Source organism: Grus americana, chromosome 10, assembly GCF_028858705.1.
Source record: "Grus americana isolate bGruAme1 chromosome 10, bGruAme1.mat, whole genome shotgun sequence".
In the NCBI taxonomy this organism is placed as follows: domain Eukaryota; kingdom Metazoa; phylum Chordata; class Aves; order Gruiformes; family Gruidae; genus Grus; species Grus americana.
The window spans coordinates 21,632,532-21,651,103 of NC_072861.1; the positions used below are offsets into that span (position 1 = coordinate 21,632,532).

Here is an 18,572-nt window from a genome sequence, read left to right on the forward strand (position 1 = left end):
ACTTACATAAAATTATAGTTATCCACTGTACGTAGGCAAAGGGCATTTGCACTCTCAGGCAGTAAGCCCGAGCCAGGGTAAGAGCAGAGTCCGCTGTGGTTTAATTCAGCCTGGGAAACAGCAGCCACAAAACCGCCGTGTCCTGGAGAGGATTTGGGGTGCTGGATTTCTGCAAGCACGGTCTGCTCTCCAGTAGCATTTCCACTGCTGTCCTTTGGACTGCTCTGTACATGGAATTTAGCTGACAGTCCCAGGAGTGGCTTCACTCCCGCTTCCCCCCCACCTCCCTTTGCACATGCAGTGGGCAGGAAAACCGGTACTAAACACCTTGAATTGCTGTGAAAAACACAATCTGGAATGAGCTTAACCCACCAGAGCAGTCAGGACAGCATTCTTTCAAGAGACAACGACATGGGAGAGCTGTTCCAAGCTCTTTCTCCTTAAGAGCCCTTCCAGGACAGTTCACTACCAAGCGGCAAAGCAAGTGGTGCCTGGGACATGGGGGTACCCGGCACATCTCAAGCCCAGCCCTCCCGAGGGTGAAGCAGTTGGGTTGTGCGGGGCCTTCCAACGCAGAGCTGACGATGGTATCTTGATAAAGGAAAGCGGCAGGGATAGAGGTAGAGGAGGAAGCGTGTCTGGCAAGAGCGCTGGCTGAGGGAAACTCGTCAAGTCACGTATGTTGTATGGTAATAATATAGATCATATATCATAGTTGAGTTCTGCTGCGTAGTGGCTAGAGGTACGTGTCTGGGGACTTGATGCGATATAAGCTTGTGTCTGGCTTACACGGAGCAGAGTACATTTTTACCAGATGAAGTTGGTTCTTTGTATTAAAATTTACAAATTGTCTGTGAAGGACTCAGCTGACATCCACACAGCCATCATGAAAACGAGCAAGAAAAAGAAAAAGGCAAAAAAACCCCAAGCCATACAACTGGGATGTGAGGCATCTATTAAAGAGCTACTTCATACGCTGCTTCCACTAATAATCTTCAATGACTTCAATGGAAGTTTGTCAAAGTAATGCAGATTCAGTGCTGCCTGTAACTACATCACACTGAAGGGCTTTGGAGGGTGAAATTCCCGAAAGCCAGACCTAAGTAGAATTCCCTTTTTTCTCTCTCCAGCTTACTTGTGCGATTGCACTCGTGCTTGGGGATTACGTCTCCAGCTCTTAATAAAGCCTGCCATTGTTTTTCTGCCTTGTCTCTAGATAGTTGGAAGCTAATACTCCAAACACGATAGAAGAGCAAAAATGGATGGAATAAATGAGAACCAGTGGCCTATTTCTGACCACTGCTATCCCCTTGATAGTAGCCTCAGCAGCAGGGCCTGCATGCTGCCCAGCGTCTGATTATTTTTCAGGGACATAGGAATTTGATAAATTATAGGATGTAGCTCCCTTCCCCCCATCTACTTTAATTTTATATCTACCAGTGTACAACTGTAATTATTTCTCTGAATAAGATCTTCAGCTTTTTTTTTTTTTTTCAGTAGTCACAATCTAAAGACAGATGCAACATCAATTAGCAATGACAGGAATGATTTCAGCAGACATTTGAATCCAACACAAACATTGTGCTCTCCTCCACCTGTCTTTCAACATGACATGAAGTCATAATAATCTCTTATTTCTGGCATTTGAATAGCTTTGGAAAGAACTGCTTTTTGTGCGTAAATAGGCATTAGATTTATGCGGGCAATACAGTGGAGGCCTGGAGTTTGGTGAGTCACGCTTGGCTTCAGTCTGGAATGCCTGGTAGCTTTTGTCTCTGGCGTGACTAATTCTTAATGGTGGTTTGTCTACCTGTTGATACAGCACATGGTGGCAAAACCACAACAGTAGCAATACTGCTTCGATAGCAGAAAATAGCCTGATGATTATAGCTACTAGGCTATTTTAGGTAAGTAATTGCAGAAAGTGGGCCAGCAAGCACTTGATCGTACTGAAAAGAGGCATGGGAACATATCACTGAATGTGATCTCCAGAATGGACTGCTCCTTTGTGCAGCACCATCCCTCCGGTGTCCATCACGCCTGCAGCAATCCCTTCCGCAGCTGTAGCACATCTCCCACCAAGCCGTCAGCCCTCGAGGGGTTCCCGGGCATGCGGCTGTCATGTCAAGGTCAGAGCCAGAGTCCACCGAGGTCACCTGGACATCTTGCCTTGGCCTCCTAATTCATACATTTATTTCATAGAATCATAGAATCATAGGATGGTTTGGGTTGGAAGGGACCTTAAAGATCATCTGGTTCCAACCCCCTGCCATGGGCAGGGACACCCTCCACTAGCCCAGGTTGCCCAAAGCCCCATCCAGCCTGGCCTTGAACACTTCCAGGGATGGGGCCTCCACAGCTTCTCTGGGCAACCTGCGCCAGTGCCTCACCACTCTAACGGTAAAGAATTTCTTTCTAACGTCTAATCTAAATCGACCCTCCTTCAGCTTAAACCCATTCCCCCTTGTCCTGTCACTACACTCCCTCATAAACAGTCCCTCACCAGCTTTCCTGTAGCCCCTTCAGGCACTGGAAGGCCACAGTTAGGTCTCCCCGGAGCCGCCTCTTCTCCAGGCCGAACAATCCCAAGTCTCTCAGCCTGTCCTCATAGGAGAGGTGCTCCAGCCCTGTGGTCAACTTTGTGGCCTCCTCTGGACTCTCTCCACCAGCTCCATGTCTCTCCTGCACTGGGGCCCCCAGCGCTGATTTCCGATAGTGATTTCTCTAACCATATCTTCACGTTTTCTTTAACCTTATTCTCTTTCCCCTGCACTCTTATTGCTGTTACACTTATGTTTTCCCTATAAATTCTATTTAAATCAGCTTTCTATTTGAGATTAGATCGGTGTGCTTTCCCAAGTAGTGAATATTTTGCTGCTTCAGTCTATAAAAAGTAAAAGAAAATTCAATAAGAACGTAAGAAAGAACTGTCCGATTAGCTCTGGATCAGCTGTTCGGAAGGTGTTATGACAGCATAGGAACGAGAGTTCATAAAGAATACTTGATGCTTTCCTATCGCTTTTTGCATCTTCATATTTATTCCTACCTGAGGCAAACCCTGAAGTATTTGACTCAGATCCAGGCAGAAACACCGCAGCACGATTCATGACAGCTCAGCATTTAAGGATGCTGAAGAACAAGAAAATCTGCTCGGGGAGGGCAGGGAATAGAAGAAAACTTAAAGGGATCTCTCATAAAATTAAATGGAAACATTAAGAATTGATGGCTGCTCATCCAGTCTGCAAATAAGCTATTTTTGTTTTTATATAGTGAAACTATTCAACAGAGATAACAGCAGCCACATTCACATTATCTACAAACTTTTGTGGTGTTCTCAGAATGCTTTTCTAACTGAATTTTTTTTTTCCCCAAATTGAGGCAGCGGAGCCCTTCCTTACCTTGCTAAGCATTGTTCACTGGTGGGCTTCAGAGGAGCGACTCCTGTGTGTAACAGCCCATCAGTCTAAATGAAAGCTCCATGATGTGGTCCTAAATAATGAAGAATAAGCCTTTCCCTGCAGCCAGTGAAAAATTCTAAATTGTCTCTTCTCTCATCATTGCATGGGCGATTTATGCACCCATTAATGTAAGTGTTTTTCTGAAAGTAATATACTTACAGCCTAATGCACCTCTGTGGAGCACTAATCGTACCCCTATTTTTAATTATCTAGAGAAAACTCCAGATATGAATCATCCAACTCTGGGAATTTATGCAATAAAAGCTTTGGAGGCAAGAGACCTACCTCACAAGAAATTGAGTCAGTCAAAATGTTTGCTAAAATTAAGGATCATCTGGTCCCTTTGCTAGAGGTTATTCTCCAGGGTGCACTACTGCGAGAAGAAAAGTTGCCACTAGCAGAAAGGGCAGATCTTGAAGAAAACAGTACTAAAGGGAGCCAAGCCCTACGCACTTCTCCTTCACCTTTAGGATGCTTCCTTCCTACTACTTCTCAAGCTCTGGACATGGGTTCAGGCCAGGAAGGAAGAGAAACCTGGGAAAGATCCAAGCAGACCATCAGTAGGAAAATAGGAGGGAGGAACTTGTAAGCGGGGAAAAAATGTATTGCTTTCCTGGCTGCAACGTTCGAGCCCCCAAGCTAAGCCATGAGCTAAGAACGCAGTTTAGCAAGAGCTGTTGTACAATTGAATGTGTGCAAGCCTTTCATGTTCAATAACGTCGACTGAAATTCAACCTTTTCTCCTTTGTGTAGGACGGGAAGGAAGATATTTACAACATTTGTCACTGCAAACGCTTTCACCAATAACATACGTATACAACTTTTAAGCGTGCTGGCTGTTTATTGAATGATCTTTCCTTTTTCTTCTTTCACACACAGCATGCCAGCATCCAGTATTTAGTCTGCTCAAATGTTCGCAAATAATTTTTCACCGCTTCTCGCCCACGTTTATTTATAGGTGAACGTATTGTACACACAGCCAAGCTTATATATAGAATGCCTCCATATCAAAATGGAAAATGGTTGAATATCTCTTGCATCAAGTTTCATTTTTTAGAACCCATTAAATTAGCATAATCCAGGATGCCATCCAAGCTATATCTTTTCACATAAATTTAAAAGCTGTCCTTTAATAAGTGAAAATAAACCCCCAAATAAATACAAAGATAAATGAACTCGTCTCTCTTCTGTAAGACTGATGCTGCAATCATTTGCATGCATGCTTAAGTTTAGCAGTAGGCTTACAGCAGATTCTAATTATAGTCTAGGGGTCTGATCCAACTCCCACTGAATGAGTGGCAAAAATCCAACCGATTTCATGAAAGGTGAAATATATACTAAATCTGGCGCAGGACAAACAGAGCTAAGCCTCACTTAGATGAGAATCTGGAGCCCCCTAGATATCTGCCAAGGAACACACAGGCATAATTAATGTCGGGACATCAATGAAGGCTTTGATATAACTTCATAATTCATATTTTTGAAAATTAGCCCTGTATCAGCAGGAACCATACTTAAAGGTTCCTGTCAAAGAGAGAATTTTTAAGCACAGCCTGACATTAAAATCTTATCAACTCACTTGAAATTAAGTCAATGAAAAATTAAAGCTAATTTCTAATAAGCTTATGTTACATTCATAGACTAAAGGGCACTTGTCGAATGCAGAGAATAAGCATACCTTCTCATACGGAAAAGATTTTCACATTTGAAAGGCAGAGGCCAGAAGAGAGGCTAAAATGCACCATTTTAGGCTGACTCTAAAATGTTTAGTTTTTCTGTCTGTTTAAAGCTAATGTAAGGATACAGAATAATCACAGAAATAAATTATTAATTTGAAAATCTGGGATAAGACTGCCAAAAGTGATAAGTGCAAGATATGGTTTAGATAATGGGATTAGACATCTAGAAAATGCATGTTTAATAGGAACTTACTATTGCTCCATTCTGATGTTTTAGGCTTTATATTAAAAAACCAAGAGAGTATGAAACACATTGATGTAAAAAAAAAAAAAAGCCACCCCACAACATTATGAATTCTAAAATACTGCAGATCTCTTCAGCTAAAACCCATAGGTGCATAAAACAAGTCCTACATTTTTTTTCTGGTTTTAAAGATGTGTGGAAAAGTCAGCTACCAATTATATCAGTGTGCTCTTGGAGTGATGACAATAGAATTATTTTGGCTTCAGCCCAGGTCAGCTGAGGACAGGATCTGGCCCTAAGATTATAAACTGGATACAGCTGCAATGGAAGAAGAGTCATATTAATACAAACAAAATGCATTTTATGGAAAGCCAGATGGAAAGTTGGGTTTTTTTTTTTCCAAAGATATACCACCACCTTGCAAAGAACTCAGAAAAACTGAAGTTAAAAATACCTTAGAGCTCACCATCAAAGTGGTCACTATTTCTTTAAAATTCAAAAAGGCCTTCCCTTGAGTAACAGGCTTATCAGTTTTACTGAATTAATGTGTCCACAGGAGGGAAGAAACATGTTTCTGTGTTTGAGTGACAGTGCCGATGTCACTCGCAGCCTGAAAATTCTCACAAACGTGAAGTCTCATTCCTCAAAGCTCACCTTATCTCTGACCAGACGACGTTTCCTGACCCCATTAACTCGCTCATACCATCACACGTGGAAATCCCTGCAACTCGAGACTACCACGACTACTGTACGATATTTCGGGACACGATAAGAGACAATTAGGGTTTATGTTGCTGGCAACGTAAGAAAGTTATTGAGGTTGTAAAGGACAGTGAAATATATAGTTTGATTTCCCGTATGTAATGGCAAAGAGGGAGGCTGCTCTCACAAGACAGGAATGAAGCCTGGAGGTGCAGAGCACCAACGCACTAACGAGATGTTTCTTCTTTACCACCACATATCATTTTCATATCTGTATTTGCCGTCCTGATTAATTACGGAAAAGCTATGAGGGGTTCTTTTACAATTAACTATGGGAGGCACACTTCTGTATTTTCCATCTGACATCTACAGTACCATCCCATTTTCCCCACACATTTTTGGGATGTTAAAATCTACTGAATGAACTTCAGCTTCGGCTATTCAGACAAGCTGCCGAGTACACTAGTTCAGTGGATAATTGAGACAGCATCACGACCGCAGCGTTCTGCAAAAACCAGAACGCAACACAAAAAAAAGGCAAGACAGAACCAAGATTCAGATAAGACAGTATTTCAGATTAAAGGAATTCAGATAAACAGGATTTTAACTGACCTTAACATTTACAGGGATGGAATATATCCCCCTGCAGATCGTTTCCTATTTAATCCCACTGTAATATCTGAAAGGTTAACAAAATACACGCTGCCACAATTAACTTGAAGCACATTGACTCGTTACAGGGAGGAAACGAGCTTGCTGTGAATATCAGCCAGGCCTGTGGCTTTCCTTTCTGTAATCTGTTTGCGAGCGGGACGTCTGACGGTGAAAGTGGACGGACTCAGGTCTGGGGGACGGGATGGGCAATGGCTGCGTCTGGCTTCCCAGGGAGTCTCGCTAGCCTGGCTCGGGTCAAGCACAAAGGGAGCACCTCCAGAAATTAGAGGACAGACCAGCAGCTATGACCAATTTAATTACTGAGGGTTGTACTGAGTGAGCCAACGGAAGGCTGTGTAGTAAATAACTAGTTGGTATCTGTGACGGAGCCATTTCTGGTACGAAACATGCTGCCAGCAGCCGCCTTCAGGAGAGAGGGCCAAGCTGATGGAGTCTGAAGTTCAGCTTGCAAAACCCAAACGGTTTAGCTGGAACTGTGCTTTCCAGAGCCACGCAGCATTATCCCTAACAGAGGAACACTGCGTCCCCACGTTCTCCCTAGCTTCTGACCCACCTACCAAGGCTAACAGGGCAGCTGGTCCTCTTCTGTCCAGGGTATTTATTAAGAGGACCTTATCACTGTCACTGAGCAGCCAGGAGGGGAGGTTGCATCTGGGTGAGAGGAGACTGATGCCTGCTTCTCCAGGACCTGTTTGCTTGCAAGGGACTTCCAGGAAATGCTCCACCACGCGGCTTTTCTGCGCTTCCATTCTCTCTGTGGATTCAGTCTGTGCAAGGTCGCAAATTGCATTTGGTAAGCACTCCATTTTCAAGCATTTTCATTTTAACCTGAACGTACACAAAATAATGCCTCTTCCACAAATGACTGGTGTGTTGGGAGTTTTAAAGTATCTGTGTGCACACGTACACACAGACGTAGGGTCTGCAAGCACAGAGGCAGTATGTATCTAAAATGCATGGCAGATCTGGAGTAAGAGAGACCCTTATTCTTCTTTAAAAAACAATCAGTCTAATCACTCAAGACTTGATCCTGCTGGGGGCTATGCTTTTCCTTTCTAACCTGGCAACAGATACGAACACGTCTTCTTTTGATTTCAAGGGCACTGTTTATATAGGTGAGGTTACACGTGTGGAGTTGGAAAACTCCATTCAGCGCAAGGCTGAGCTCTTATTGCAGCTGACATTTCCTTCACGTGGAGGAAAATTCAGCTCTGCATTGTGTCAGCAGGTCACAGATCTGATCTTGGACCACATTTGAACAAGTTTCACTTTGCTTCTACCACACGAGAGCCTTTTGCCAATGTGGTTTTGGTCTTTTAAGTACAAATGTTATGCTTGCCATGCTGTCTACAAAGCCATTTGTGATACAATGGGGCTGTGTACCTGGTTGGGTAATTTTCAGCAATAACGACAGGGTGCAATCATCTTTAGATCTGGTCCATTTCTCAGGATCTAACTTCTGCCTAACGTGCAATTCCCCAGCGACTTTAACGGAAACTGCATATGCACGTCTCGAAGCAGCTTGTTGCCAGTGTGCTTATTTATGCATACAGCTGGTTTGCACAGCTTTGTGATCTCCTGGCTGATATGTGGGAATCTCTTCATCATCTTCCCCTCTGCCAGGTACACTCAGCTCCTGAAAATTACCTTCCCCCAGCCGGTACACATGGAAGAGCATTGTCCTGAATAATAGTCTTGATGGGTGGCAGTCATAACATAATAAGAGGATGGCAGACTGCTATTAACTTACATTGTATGCTACTCTTTACATGCTTTTTTTTCTTCCTTTCCCAGTCTTCCTCCATGCTCCTACCATCCATCAGGCTCTGAAGGTTTCTATCAGTAACAGCTTGAAAACCACTTTAAAGAAAATGGGTTCAATCTTCCCCTTGAACTTTACATGGAACACTGACATCAAGAGGAAGTCCCACGTGTGGGATGAACATACAGAATACGCTGTTTCAGATGAAGTTTTGTGGCTATTAGGATCAGAAAGCCACTTGAATTCTCTGTCTGGTGTGAGTGGGCAGGAAAACCTTCAGATGTTCCATGATCCTGAACTTTTCTGATCTTTTTCAGGCCATGTTTAATTAGTACCAAACTCAGAAAGCAAAAATTTAAACCTGAATTATTTATCACGTCATATTTATAAAATGCACTGCAATACACATCATGGCCCAGTTCCAAACAACTACGGATAAGATTAATCTTTCACCGATGCCATCCTCCTTAATATGAAAATATAATTATCTAGCTGAAGAGTTTCTTAAATTACATACTTTCAAACTAGTATGAGCAGAATTTATTCTTGTGTCTGGTGCTAAGCCAAGTAGAAAAAACATTGGAAGCAGAATTGACAAAACAAATGTTGCCTCTGTCTATCAACATTTCCAGTGCACACCTTGCATGGCCCTGTCAACATCTCAACTCCAACCTGGTCTCAAATCCTAACGGAATATTTTCCTCCCTGAAATGTGATCTTGTAGAAGGGACTTCCAGAACTGCAGGGGCATGTTGAAAGATAAAGTGCTTAGTTTGCACTAAGTCCCCTGCAAGTTAATATACATTTATCTTGCCCAATATAGAAATAAAAAAAAGAAGGGTACGCAGAAATTATTCTTACCTTTACTTGGAGTAATTTGGATCTGCATTCGAGGTACACTTATAGATGTGCATGGGAGTAAGTATAAAGCATTTGTTGCAAATGCCTTTAAGAAAAAGCCAAACCTCTAGTCTGCATTGTCTGCAAAGTACACGTTCTGCAGTTTCCTCTGGAATGGTACATCCAGAAAGATGCGTAATAAACTTTTAGAGTAAGTGTGTATAAATATATCTCTCGTTTACTGTAACTTTAAAAACCATCTTCTCCCTTGAAGAAACTCACAATGACTACAGGAAAGCCTACCAACTCTTTCTCTGATGGTCATCAATAATGCACAGTAGAGTTTTAAAGCCTGATAGATGGATATATTGACAGTAAAGAGGCTCAAAGAAAGATGAATGCAGTCCAGGAAGTGAGGAATGCAAGCGGAGGGGATATTAGTGAGCTTATAAAATGGATTTTCTTGGGGGAAAAATGCCCTTTTCAGGGATGCATGCCCAGTATCTTTTACAAGTAGCTTTGTTGTAAGCAGTGTGTAGAATTTCCCATTTTTGCATTTTATTTAATTCTTGAAAGATTTTTTCCATTGTACGTTCTAGGTATAATTTCATTGGTTTTGCTTCATGCTTCTAGGAGCTGAGCTGCCGTGGTGATGTTCTGTCCATCAGAAACAGAAAGCACGCATTGGTTTAAGGCACAGGGGGTAAGGTGACAGTATCCCAAACGTTGGCTGCCTGATCAGCCTGCCTTGCTCCATACATTCTTCCAACTTGTAGTTGTTTGAAAAACAATTAAATTTTCCAAATGAATTGCTGTTAATATAAATGCATTTTGATCGTCAGTGCCACTGGTGTTTCTGCAGTTATGGGCAAGAATATAAATTTATTTCCCTCCAGGGCCTCTACAGAGAGCTGAAGGAGATTAACCAGTATTTTAGGCAGCTAAGTGTGAAATACTGGTTGGGTCAATAACTTGCCCCCCGCTGCTGTTATGTTAGCTGTCAAAAGCTGGCAAAGGGACATATCAGTGTGGAGTCTAGAGCGGGTCTGATTGTACTGACATCTCCAGCCTGGGCTCTCCGACTTCACTGAATATTCCTCTCTGCCTCTGCGTAATCACGAGAACTCTTTGTCAAATCAGCATTAAGCTGCTCTCCAGAACTGTCCTTCTGTGTGATAAGAAGCATAAGAAACTGGGAAAAGCATAAAGACAACGTTTTGAGACAAAACTGGGTGTTGTATGACTCCTGGCGTTCAGAAAACACCTATATCTGCATCCCCAGGTATCCGAGGATTCATCGTACCACAACTGCACCCCCGTGGAAAGGGCCGTTCAAGGAGAAAAACTCTGCAGGATTTCCAGATGATCTGCATCCCTCCTGAGGATTCTTTTGACAGAAGGCTAACATCTGGCTCCGGGTTTGGAGCCATCTTCAACTAATCTGAATACAAATTTAATGAATGCCAATTATTGTCACCATCATGAGTGATTTAAATATGGGTAAGTTCAGCTGATCTTGTCTCAATCTATTAGTTAAAAGTTTGCAGTCACAAGGCCAGTGCTATAACCGATGCAATAACAAAGCGAAACAACCCACCAAAACCCCCCAAAACCCCCATGAACAACAAAACCCCCAAGGTTTACGAAGGTAACTGCTAATTTTACCTGTCCAGCCCGCAAGACAGCAGCAGTAACCGGTGACAGGATCGCACCCATCTGCATGGCTACAGTCACAACGTTCACTGCAATTAAGACCATATGTTCCATCCTTCAAAAAATATAAATAAAAAAGTCTCTCAGTAATCAGTTTTTTGTTCCAAAATGTGCAAAATCATCTATCATGTCCCTCTTAATGCTGAGTAGCATTTTTTAAATTAACATACAGAGAAGACAGAAACAACTCGGTGCCTAACATTTCTATATAGAACCAAGTGAGGAATGGCTTTAAAAAATGTCGTTTGAGAAAATGCAAATAGCATGGCAATAGCTCTGATAAAATATAATGCAAACTATAATACATCTGCTTGACTGCTAGAACCCCAATCTGTTATTTACACATGATTTCCTTCAGATATCCATAGACAAGATGAAATACTGACCTACTGTACTTTTCGAAGAGCGTTAAAGGGGATGGAAGACCTTCCCAGTTGTACTTACAGGGCAGGGCTGGTCACAGTACTCCCCTTGCCACCCAGGCGAGCAGAGACAAGAGCCGTCAGCTGGCTTGCAGGCTGCTCCGTTCGTGCAATAACACGTCTGGTTACAGTTAAGACCCCAACTTCCACTCGAACAGGGAATAGAGCAATCCACTCCTTGCCACCCTAAAGAAACATATGAGAGAAACAGCATTGGGGATGTTTTCAGGGCAAAAGCAAGGTAGAGACAGCAAGAAAGGCAGCTGCAAACTGCAGCTCTTTGGTTCTAGGACCAGTTTCCTCCTGATCTTGGTGTAAATTAAGAGTATCTTGGGGTCAAAGGTTGTCCTTTTAATTATGACCTCCCAACTTCTTCTACCAGCATCTATCCGTACGGAAGGGTGATATAGGAATCACTGGGTTGGCTGTTTACCAGAGTAAGGTGTCTGGTGCCTCTCTGGGAACTGCTCGGGCAGCAAGAGAGAGCGCAGTAATGCCCGGCAGGCTGGAGACCCGCCGATCGACGAGAATGCAAGAAACTTGCCATTCAATGCTGCCTGTTTCTTACCTCATATTTTTTGGAGAATGTTCTTTAATATAAAGAAGCTATTACACCTAAAAAAAGACCAAGGCCATCATTTCTAACCATTAAGGCTCAAATCTTAACTACTAGTGGCACAATGGCTTTCATTACACTGCAGCTGTATGTAATGGAGTTAAGCAGTAACTCATGGTTTATACACCCTCATTAAATGGGGTTCTGCAGTGACCCATTAATTCACGTTTGAAATGCCAGGTTTTATCGTTATTTGCCTCACTTCTGTTTTAGGGCTTATGTATGCCATACAGCCATAGCTCATGTTGGTATTCTGGGGGAAGGCACTATTGCACAGGCTACGTAAGGGACACCATGCCATGGAGCTTGCTGAAGTCGTGGCTGGGTACATGGGTTATGCTCACTACCAGGTACATAAGGGAATTATGGACACGTGTGTGGGAAGAAAAGAGGTTAGTCTTGCAGAGAGACTCCGGAGCAGGCAAGGCTTCTTGTTTCCCCAGATAAAAGACAGCCACAGCCTGCAAGCCCGTGCTGGCTCAGGGGCAGAAGATACCTGCACATGGCTGGGATGTCCCAGTGTCAGGGTAGAGCCAAGACGGGGACCTGAGGATGGCAGCAAGGGCAGACAGCCAGGGCCCCCCCAGGTCCCCAAGCACAGGGCTGGCAGCCAGGATCGGCTAGGAGCCCAGATCGCCAGGAGAGCCTACGGGAATGAGACAAGTCCAAGGTCGAGACAGGCAGGCAGTCTGCAGGTCAAGGTCAGGTCTGGTGAGGATAACGACGGCCGGGCACAGCGCGGTGCAATGGGCTAAAGAAAAGAGAGGCGGGAGGCTCTGCTGCCTTGCCCGGTTGTGTCACTCTAGGCATGGAGGGGAGAACGGGGACTTTGGGGTCCTGGAGAAACGGGGCAGCAAAGTGATAGAGAAAAAACCCCAACAGTCTGGGGATTGCTTTGCATTTCCTTTGGAGAGGAGCTGTGGCTCTGCCAGCACACTTAGTTCTGTGACCTGTTCTTGCAGCAGAGCAGTTAAGCCTGGCCTCTGTTCAGGGCAGAGACAAAACATACAGTCAAGCCCCTGTTGAGTTTTGATGCTTGGGCAGACTGTTGAATTACCGACAGGCGCAAGAAAATAGTGGAGTTACTGACTGCACAGCTGTGCCACTTTAAAAGGGGACAAGCATTGATGCCAAATTGCAGGCAATTGTTAAATCTGAATTTTGTTTACCTTCTTTGCAATAGCACAGACCATCCACAGGGGAACACGCGCCATCGTTTTTGCAATTACAAACTGATGAGCAATTGGTACCGTAGGTTCCTGCCATGCAGGTAATGGTGCAGTCATCTCCCTGCGAACCAAAAAAGTCAGAGTCAGCTAAAGAAATCTGAATTGCAGGAAATTCCCATCTCTGCACAGGGAGGCTTTCTCTTTCGAAACAGTGAACAGAGTGTTATGGGTTGATTGCTGAGTCTTCAGCACTTGAGCAGTCACCGCTGCTTCCCATGATTATGATGCAATTAGTGCTTTGATTGACTTGGAGGAAAGGGACAAGTTTCTGGCGTTCATTCAGCAGGAGGTGGGGAAGTTACAAAAACAAACCTCCTAGAACAGATGTTAGATCATTAAGCAAAACATCACTTACGAAACACTAATCACAAAATATACAGTCTGAAACTGTGCAAAGATCGCTCTGCATTTCTTGGAAAATATATTCTAAGAGCAGCGTTGTTAAAAAGCTAAAAAGGATCTCGTACGTGCTCATCTTCCACAGACTGGCAGAGAGGAAAACTACATGGCAGGTGCGTTAGACCTGTTTGATGCGTAGCTGGGACCTGCATTTGTTTTCAATTAATTTGCACGAGATTGTGACTTTAGGAAGGACGCTGAACAAGGAGTGACGCGTGTGTCAGAGAGAGGAGGCACACAGAGCAGAGCACAGAGACGGTCCCCGTCTTATTTCTGCTTTAGGTGTGGGGAAAGTGAGGGAGAGTAAATGCTTATATATTGCAGAAATACAGTATATTTCAACAGTAAATTTTGGTCTGCCGTGTGCACTGATTAGCTGGTGTGACTGGAAAGAGAGACACAGTTCTTAATGATGTTGTTCATCTGATGCGACAAGGGAGTTAAAATGTGAGCATGATCGCTTTAAACCTATTTACTAAGTCCCGTAGTCCGGTCAACATATGTTGGCATATATAAGGGTATTTTTGCTCCTTTTTCTTCTCTGTGTAGTCCTGACTTTCACATCACAAATTAGCTCCTAAATTTACTTCTTCAGTGAGTCAAACTTTAATAATTTAGTTCTATGTCAGAGAAAGCTGTCCTACTCCAAAGTTAAATAGTAACTACCTTGCACAGTGTGACCTATACCACAGCTCAGGGAAAACGATATTGGTCAAAATGTATTTTTGCAGGTGAGAGGCTTCACTGTTTGATAGGAGGATCCATTTATCAGGAGATAAATGCACAAAATGTCAGCTTCCCCATGCCATGGCAAGTACCTCCAGGAGCCTGTATATCACAGCATCAGACACTGAGACAGTAAAAGGAAATATGAACAGATTTCTGAGCACCATAAACCCCATATGCTTGCTGTAGCAGTTCTGCCTAGCACCAGTATGACTCATCCTATTTTATAATAAAAACCTTTTTTTAGGGGGAAGTAAAAGAAACGGTTAAAAGACACGGCGTTTCAGAAGTAAATCCTACAAGTCTCTGATTTTGGAGTGAAAGTAGTGTTTGTAAAAGATGCTATCTTTGACCACGGTGGAGTAAAACAAGCTCCCCTGAAAAGGCCTGGCAGTAAAAGGTGCTGCCTTGACAGCCGGAAAATCCAGCGCACGCTGCCCCTCATTACCCTGCCAGCATGCCTACGGAATGAGCTACGGGAACCCAGAGCCGAGCGAGACGGCAGAGGGGCATTCAGTCTCCACGCCTAATCAATCCTCTGCCTTTCTCCTGCGTGTGACAATTAGACAGCCAATTAGTGCCACTTAGAAAGCCGTATCTTGTGCGAATGAAACTCCCAACTCATTTCATGTACAACACAGAACTGCTGGTACTGCTAATAATTTCTATGACAACTGACCTTATCCGGATTTGAACTAGTGATCTAGAAGTAAAAGAAAATTCCTTTGAAAAGGAAAATAGAACAGAGTGATGCGGAGCTGAAATATCCCCCTTGGGAACCAGACTGACTAAACCAGCATCTGGACCACGGGTGGAGGCAGCAGGTGGATTTCCAGTTCCTCGGCCGATCCCCGTGACCGCGGATCAGCTGGTGTGATGCCGTAAATACTCCATGGCTGCGGGCGCAACAGGCTGGTGTCGATTCGCCGGTTTTCTGCAGGCTTGCTCTGCACGGCGGGCAAGACGGTGTCAGACACAGCCACTTTGGGCGTCCCACAGAAAAGGTACTGTACACAAGCTAAACATCAGGCCGTTTCATCTTTATCCAACATGCCTTTGGGTTTTGGCATTTATTTTAATATACTATATTTTATGGACTAAGAGGGGTTGGTCACTCTGGCTCTCCACCTTATATGCACTTTGCAAACAAACCTGAGCTGAAAAAATAACTGGCTTAATGAGATTTGTATCCCTGGGTTTGACAAGTGAGACCTTCAGAGCTCTCTGAGTGACAACTGCCAAATACACTTAACTTCTTAATTACATAAGAGGAAAATGCACTTGAACTATAGCACCGGCTCTAAGATTTTATTAATTATAAATGCACACCCCGTTATTAACATTTTGAACTTGATTTAGGAGAATGACCTATGAAATGAAATGCGTTCAGGTACTGTTAAAGATATGTAAATTCCACCTCCCTCTCACCACCTGCCCAAGTGAATAACGCCGCGGCGTACGTCTATCCAGTTGTTAATGAGTTATATATTCTATTAAGCCCATTTCAAATGTTGTGCATTGAATCTGCACTCTTGCAATATGGTACTTTATATTTCTAGCCTATTTAGTAAAATTAATCAACAGCTGTGCTCCTTATGTTGATTATTCTTTTTTCTATTAAGATCAGGAGGTTAATGAGAGTAGTGAAATGTCTGGATGTGGTATACATGATAGGAAGGAGTAGCTGATTCAATCAAACGTATACCCCTGAAAATGTTAAAGCTATATTAAGAAATCTAGCTATAAATAACTGGGTATTTTACATCTCTGTTTTCCAAGTCAGAATGATCCATATGGACATCACGAACTTTCAAAAGTGCTTCATTTTCTTCATCATTTTCACTTAGAAGGTCCAGTTGATCAAAATATACCCCTGAAATCGCTCCAAGGTATTATTTCCTAATTTCAGGGGTCGAATCTGACACCAACATAATCAATGGAAAAACTCTCTTTACTGGAGGTGGGATCGGGTAAATGCTCAGCTCTGGTGGGAGCATCCCAGCATAGCAAAGATACAGCTGGGGGACCTGTGATCCCTGGCACCCTAAAAAGGCAGCTTTAAATCACAGTGAATGGTGGCAGTAATGTAACTAACACCACTTATATGACCTTCCATACCTTTAAGTACTTCAGAAATACTAACTAATTGTTGCTGAAACTAAATGACAGACCTTTCTAGCTCCACGAGAGGTTTGGGCATACGGTTCTTGTTATTGTTAATTCTCCTCTATGCATTGAGGGTGAGGTCCGACGAACCAAACTCCATTAATAACTCAGGCTGCCAGCTCACATCCATCAGCATCAAATATTAATAGACTCACGAGGGCCAGAGCATACATCTTTCCGGATGGCAGTCAATAATATGTCTTGTTTCTGTTCAGGGAGAGGGGAAGATGTTCTTCCACAAAATTATTATTGTACAATATTAGTAGAGCTCAAAGACACACCGCTGCCTTAGGTGTTAGCCGTGTTAACAAGCTCTGGAGGCTTCCAAAAGGGTTTTCCCTGGATTAATGTTGCCCTAACAGATTAGATTGCTTTTTCCTGTTAAAAATACATTCCCGCCGTAAACAATGACCAACTCCCTTTAAAATCCTTTTCGGGGGCTCAATACAAAGATTTGTATTTATTCCTGTACATTTTGGATCAGGCCTTTAAATCCGTGAAATGCATTTTCAAAGGAAAAAAAAAAAAAAGGCTATCGCAGACTATAAGGGGAAGCAATAACCCAGGAACGGTCAGCACCCAGCAAAGTCTGCCCCATACCTGGTCTGTTGCAAGGTTTGACTATTTAAGGACATAAAATCAAGAATTTCAGAAGTAGCTACCACCTACAGGAATAAATTTGCCTCGGAGGGCTAAAGCCTGGTTCCACTGAAGTCAGTGGCAAAACAGAAAATCAATTTTTCAAGGCCTCTGCAATGCAGAAGACTAACAGGGCTGTTATTGAACTTGGCCTCAAGTTTGCATGATAAAGACCTATGCGACAGGTTTGTTTGAGTGTTCTTAAGGTTTAATCTGTCAAGGTGCTGAAAATCCTCAACTCCTGTGCAGATTATGAGGGGGGACTGACAACTCTGAAAGGCAACATAGCTGAACCTTTGGTAATCTGTAATGTGACTCCAACTAGTCCGAGATTTTTAACACGGTCTCTGATTCCCTCCCTCTCCCTCTCCTCGCCTGCTTTTGTGCCAGATGAATTAGAGGCGCAAGACCTGGCACCAGCAACGGGGCAGCCCGATGCTCGGTTCTCAGAGCTCACGGCGCAGGTATTAAATAGAAAGAAGGGCACGGTGCGGTGCCATATGTGTGTAATGATAAACAGGTCAGAAAGACCAAACGCAGGTGCTGTTTGTACCTGGCGTCTGTGTGTCCAGATAAGCTGGTCGGTATGGATTTGGTACATAAAAGTATATATTTATATGTACACACATTACGCGGCACACCAGTGTGCTGGTACACGGTGTCTGTGCACCGATGCAGATCACAGATAGTTCTGTATATTTACTTATTTAATTGTGACATTTACAATTAACCCAAAGTGGTTCTCCACAAACATTCCCTCAAGGTAAACATATGGTATCCAGCAACACAAACTGTCAGAACAAACTAATTTCCCTAATGGTGTTCCAGTGGAAATTAATGTGCTCTTCATAAGCCTATAAGCAGCAGTAGGAAACTTTGTACTTTTACTGGTCTTCTCCTCCACCCTAGACTCAAGCAATTTATTCATGACCTTACTATAGAGCATCTTTAGTTTTCCAGACATAATGATGTCCTCTGGCAGAATTCCTTTCTCCTCTGGGTGTTGCTAATTACTCCCTGCAGATGCTATTATTGGTGCTAATGATAAAATGCAGAAAAAAGGTTGGGGAGGAACAAGCCAAGCGTTCAGTTTGCAGGTAATCACTGTTACTAAGAACTGACAAATGGTCCTTTACCCACTTTGTAACGTTATATGATGTAGCTATGCTGGAGTTTGATATACATCTAAAATGGCACAATGAAATCACTGACGACCTTATTCAGTCTCCTATTCCCTTTGCCCTTTTTATGGGAGAAGATGGGCTAAAGTGGAAAGGATGGCAAAGAAAGAGCTTTCCTACG

The 18,572-nt window shown here is 43.2% G+C and overlaps 1 protein-coding gene across 5 annotated transcripts in view; it reads right to left on the bottom strand.

Moving 5' to 3' along the window:
* The window catches only part of MEGF11 (multiple EGF like domains 11), a 283,185-nt gene that overhangs the window by 47,891 nt on the left and 216,722 nt on the right, over positions 1-18,572 (bottom strand). For all 5 annotated transcript variants that reach the window (XM_054836544.1, XM_054836547.1, XM_054836545.1 and 2 more), the window contains exons 12-14: positions 13,281-13,401; positions 11,518-11,681; positions 11,026-11,128 (exon numbers count right to left, since the gene is read on the bottom strand). In XM_054836544.1, coding sequence (XP_054692519.1) covers positions 11,026-11,128; positions 11,518-11,681; positions 13,281-13,401 — 388 coding nt within the window. The remainder of the gene's footprint in view (positions 1-11,025; positions 11,129-11,517; positions 11,682-13,280; positions 13,402-18,572) is intronic.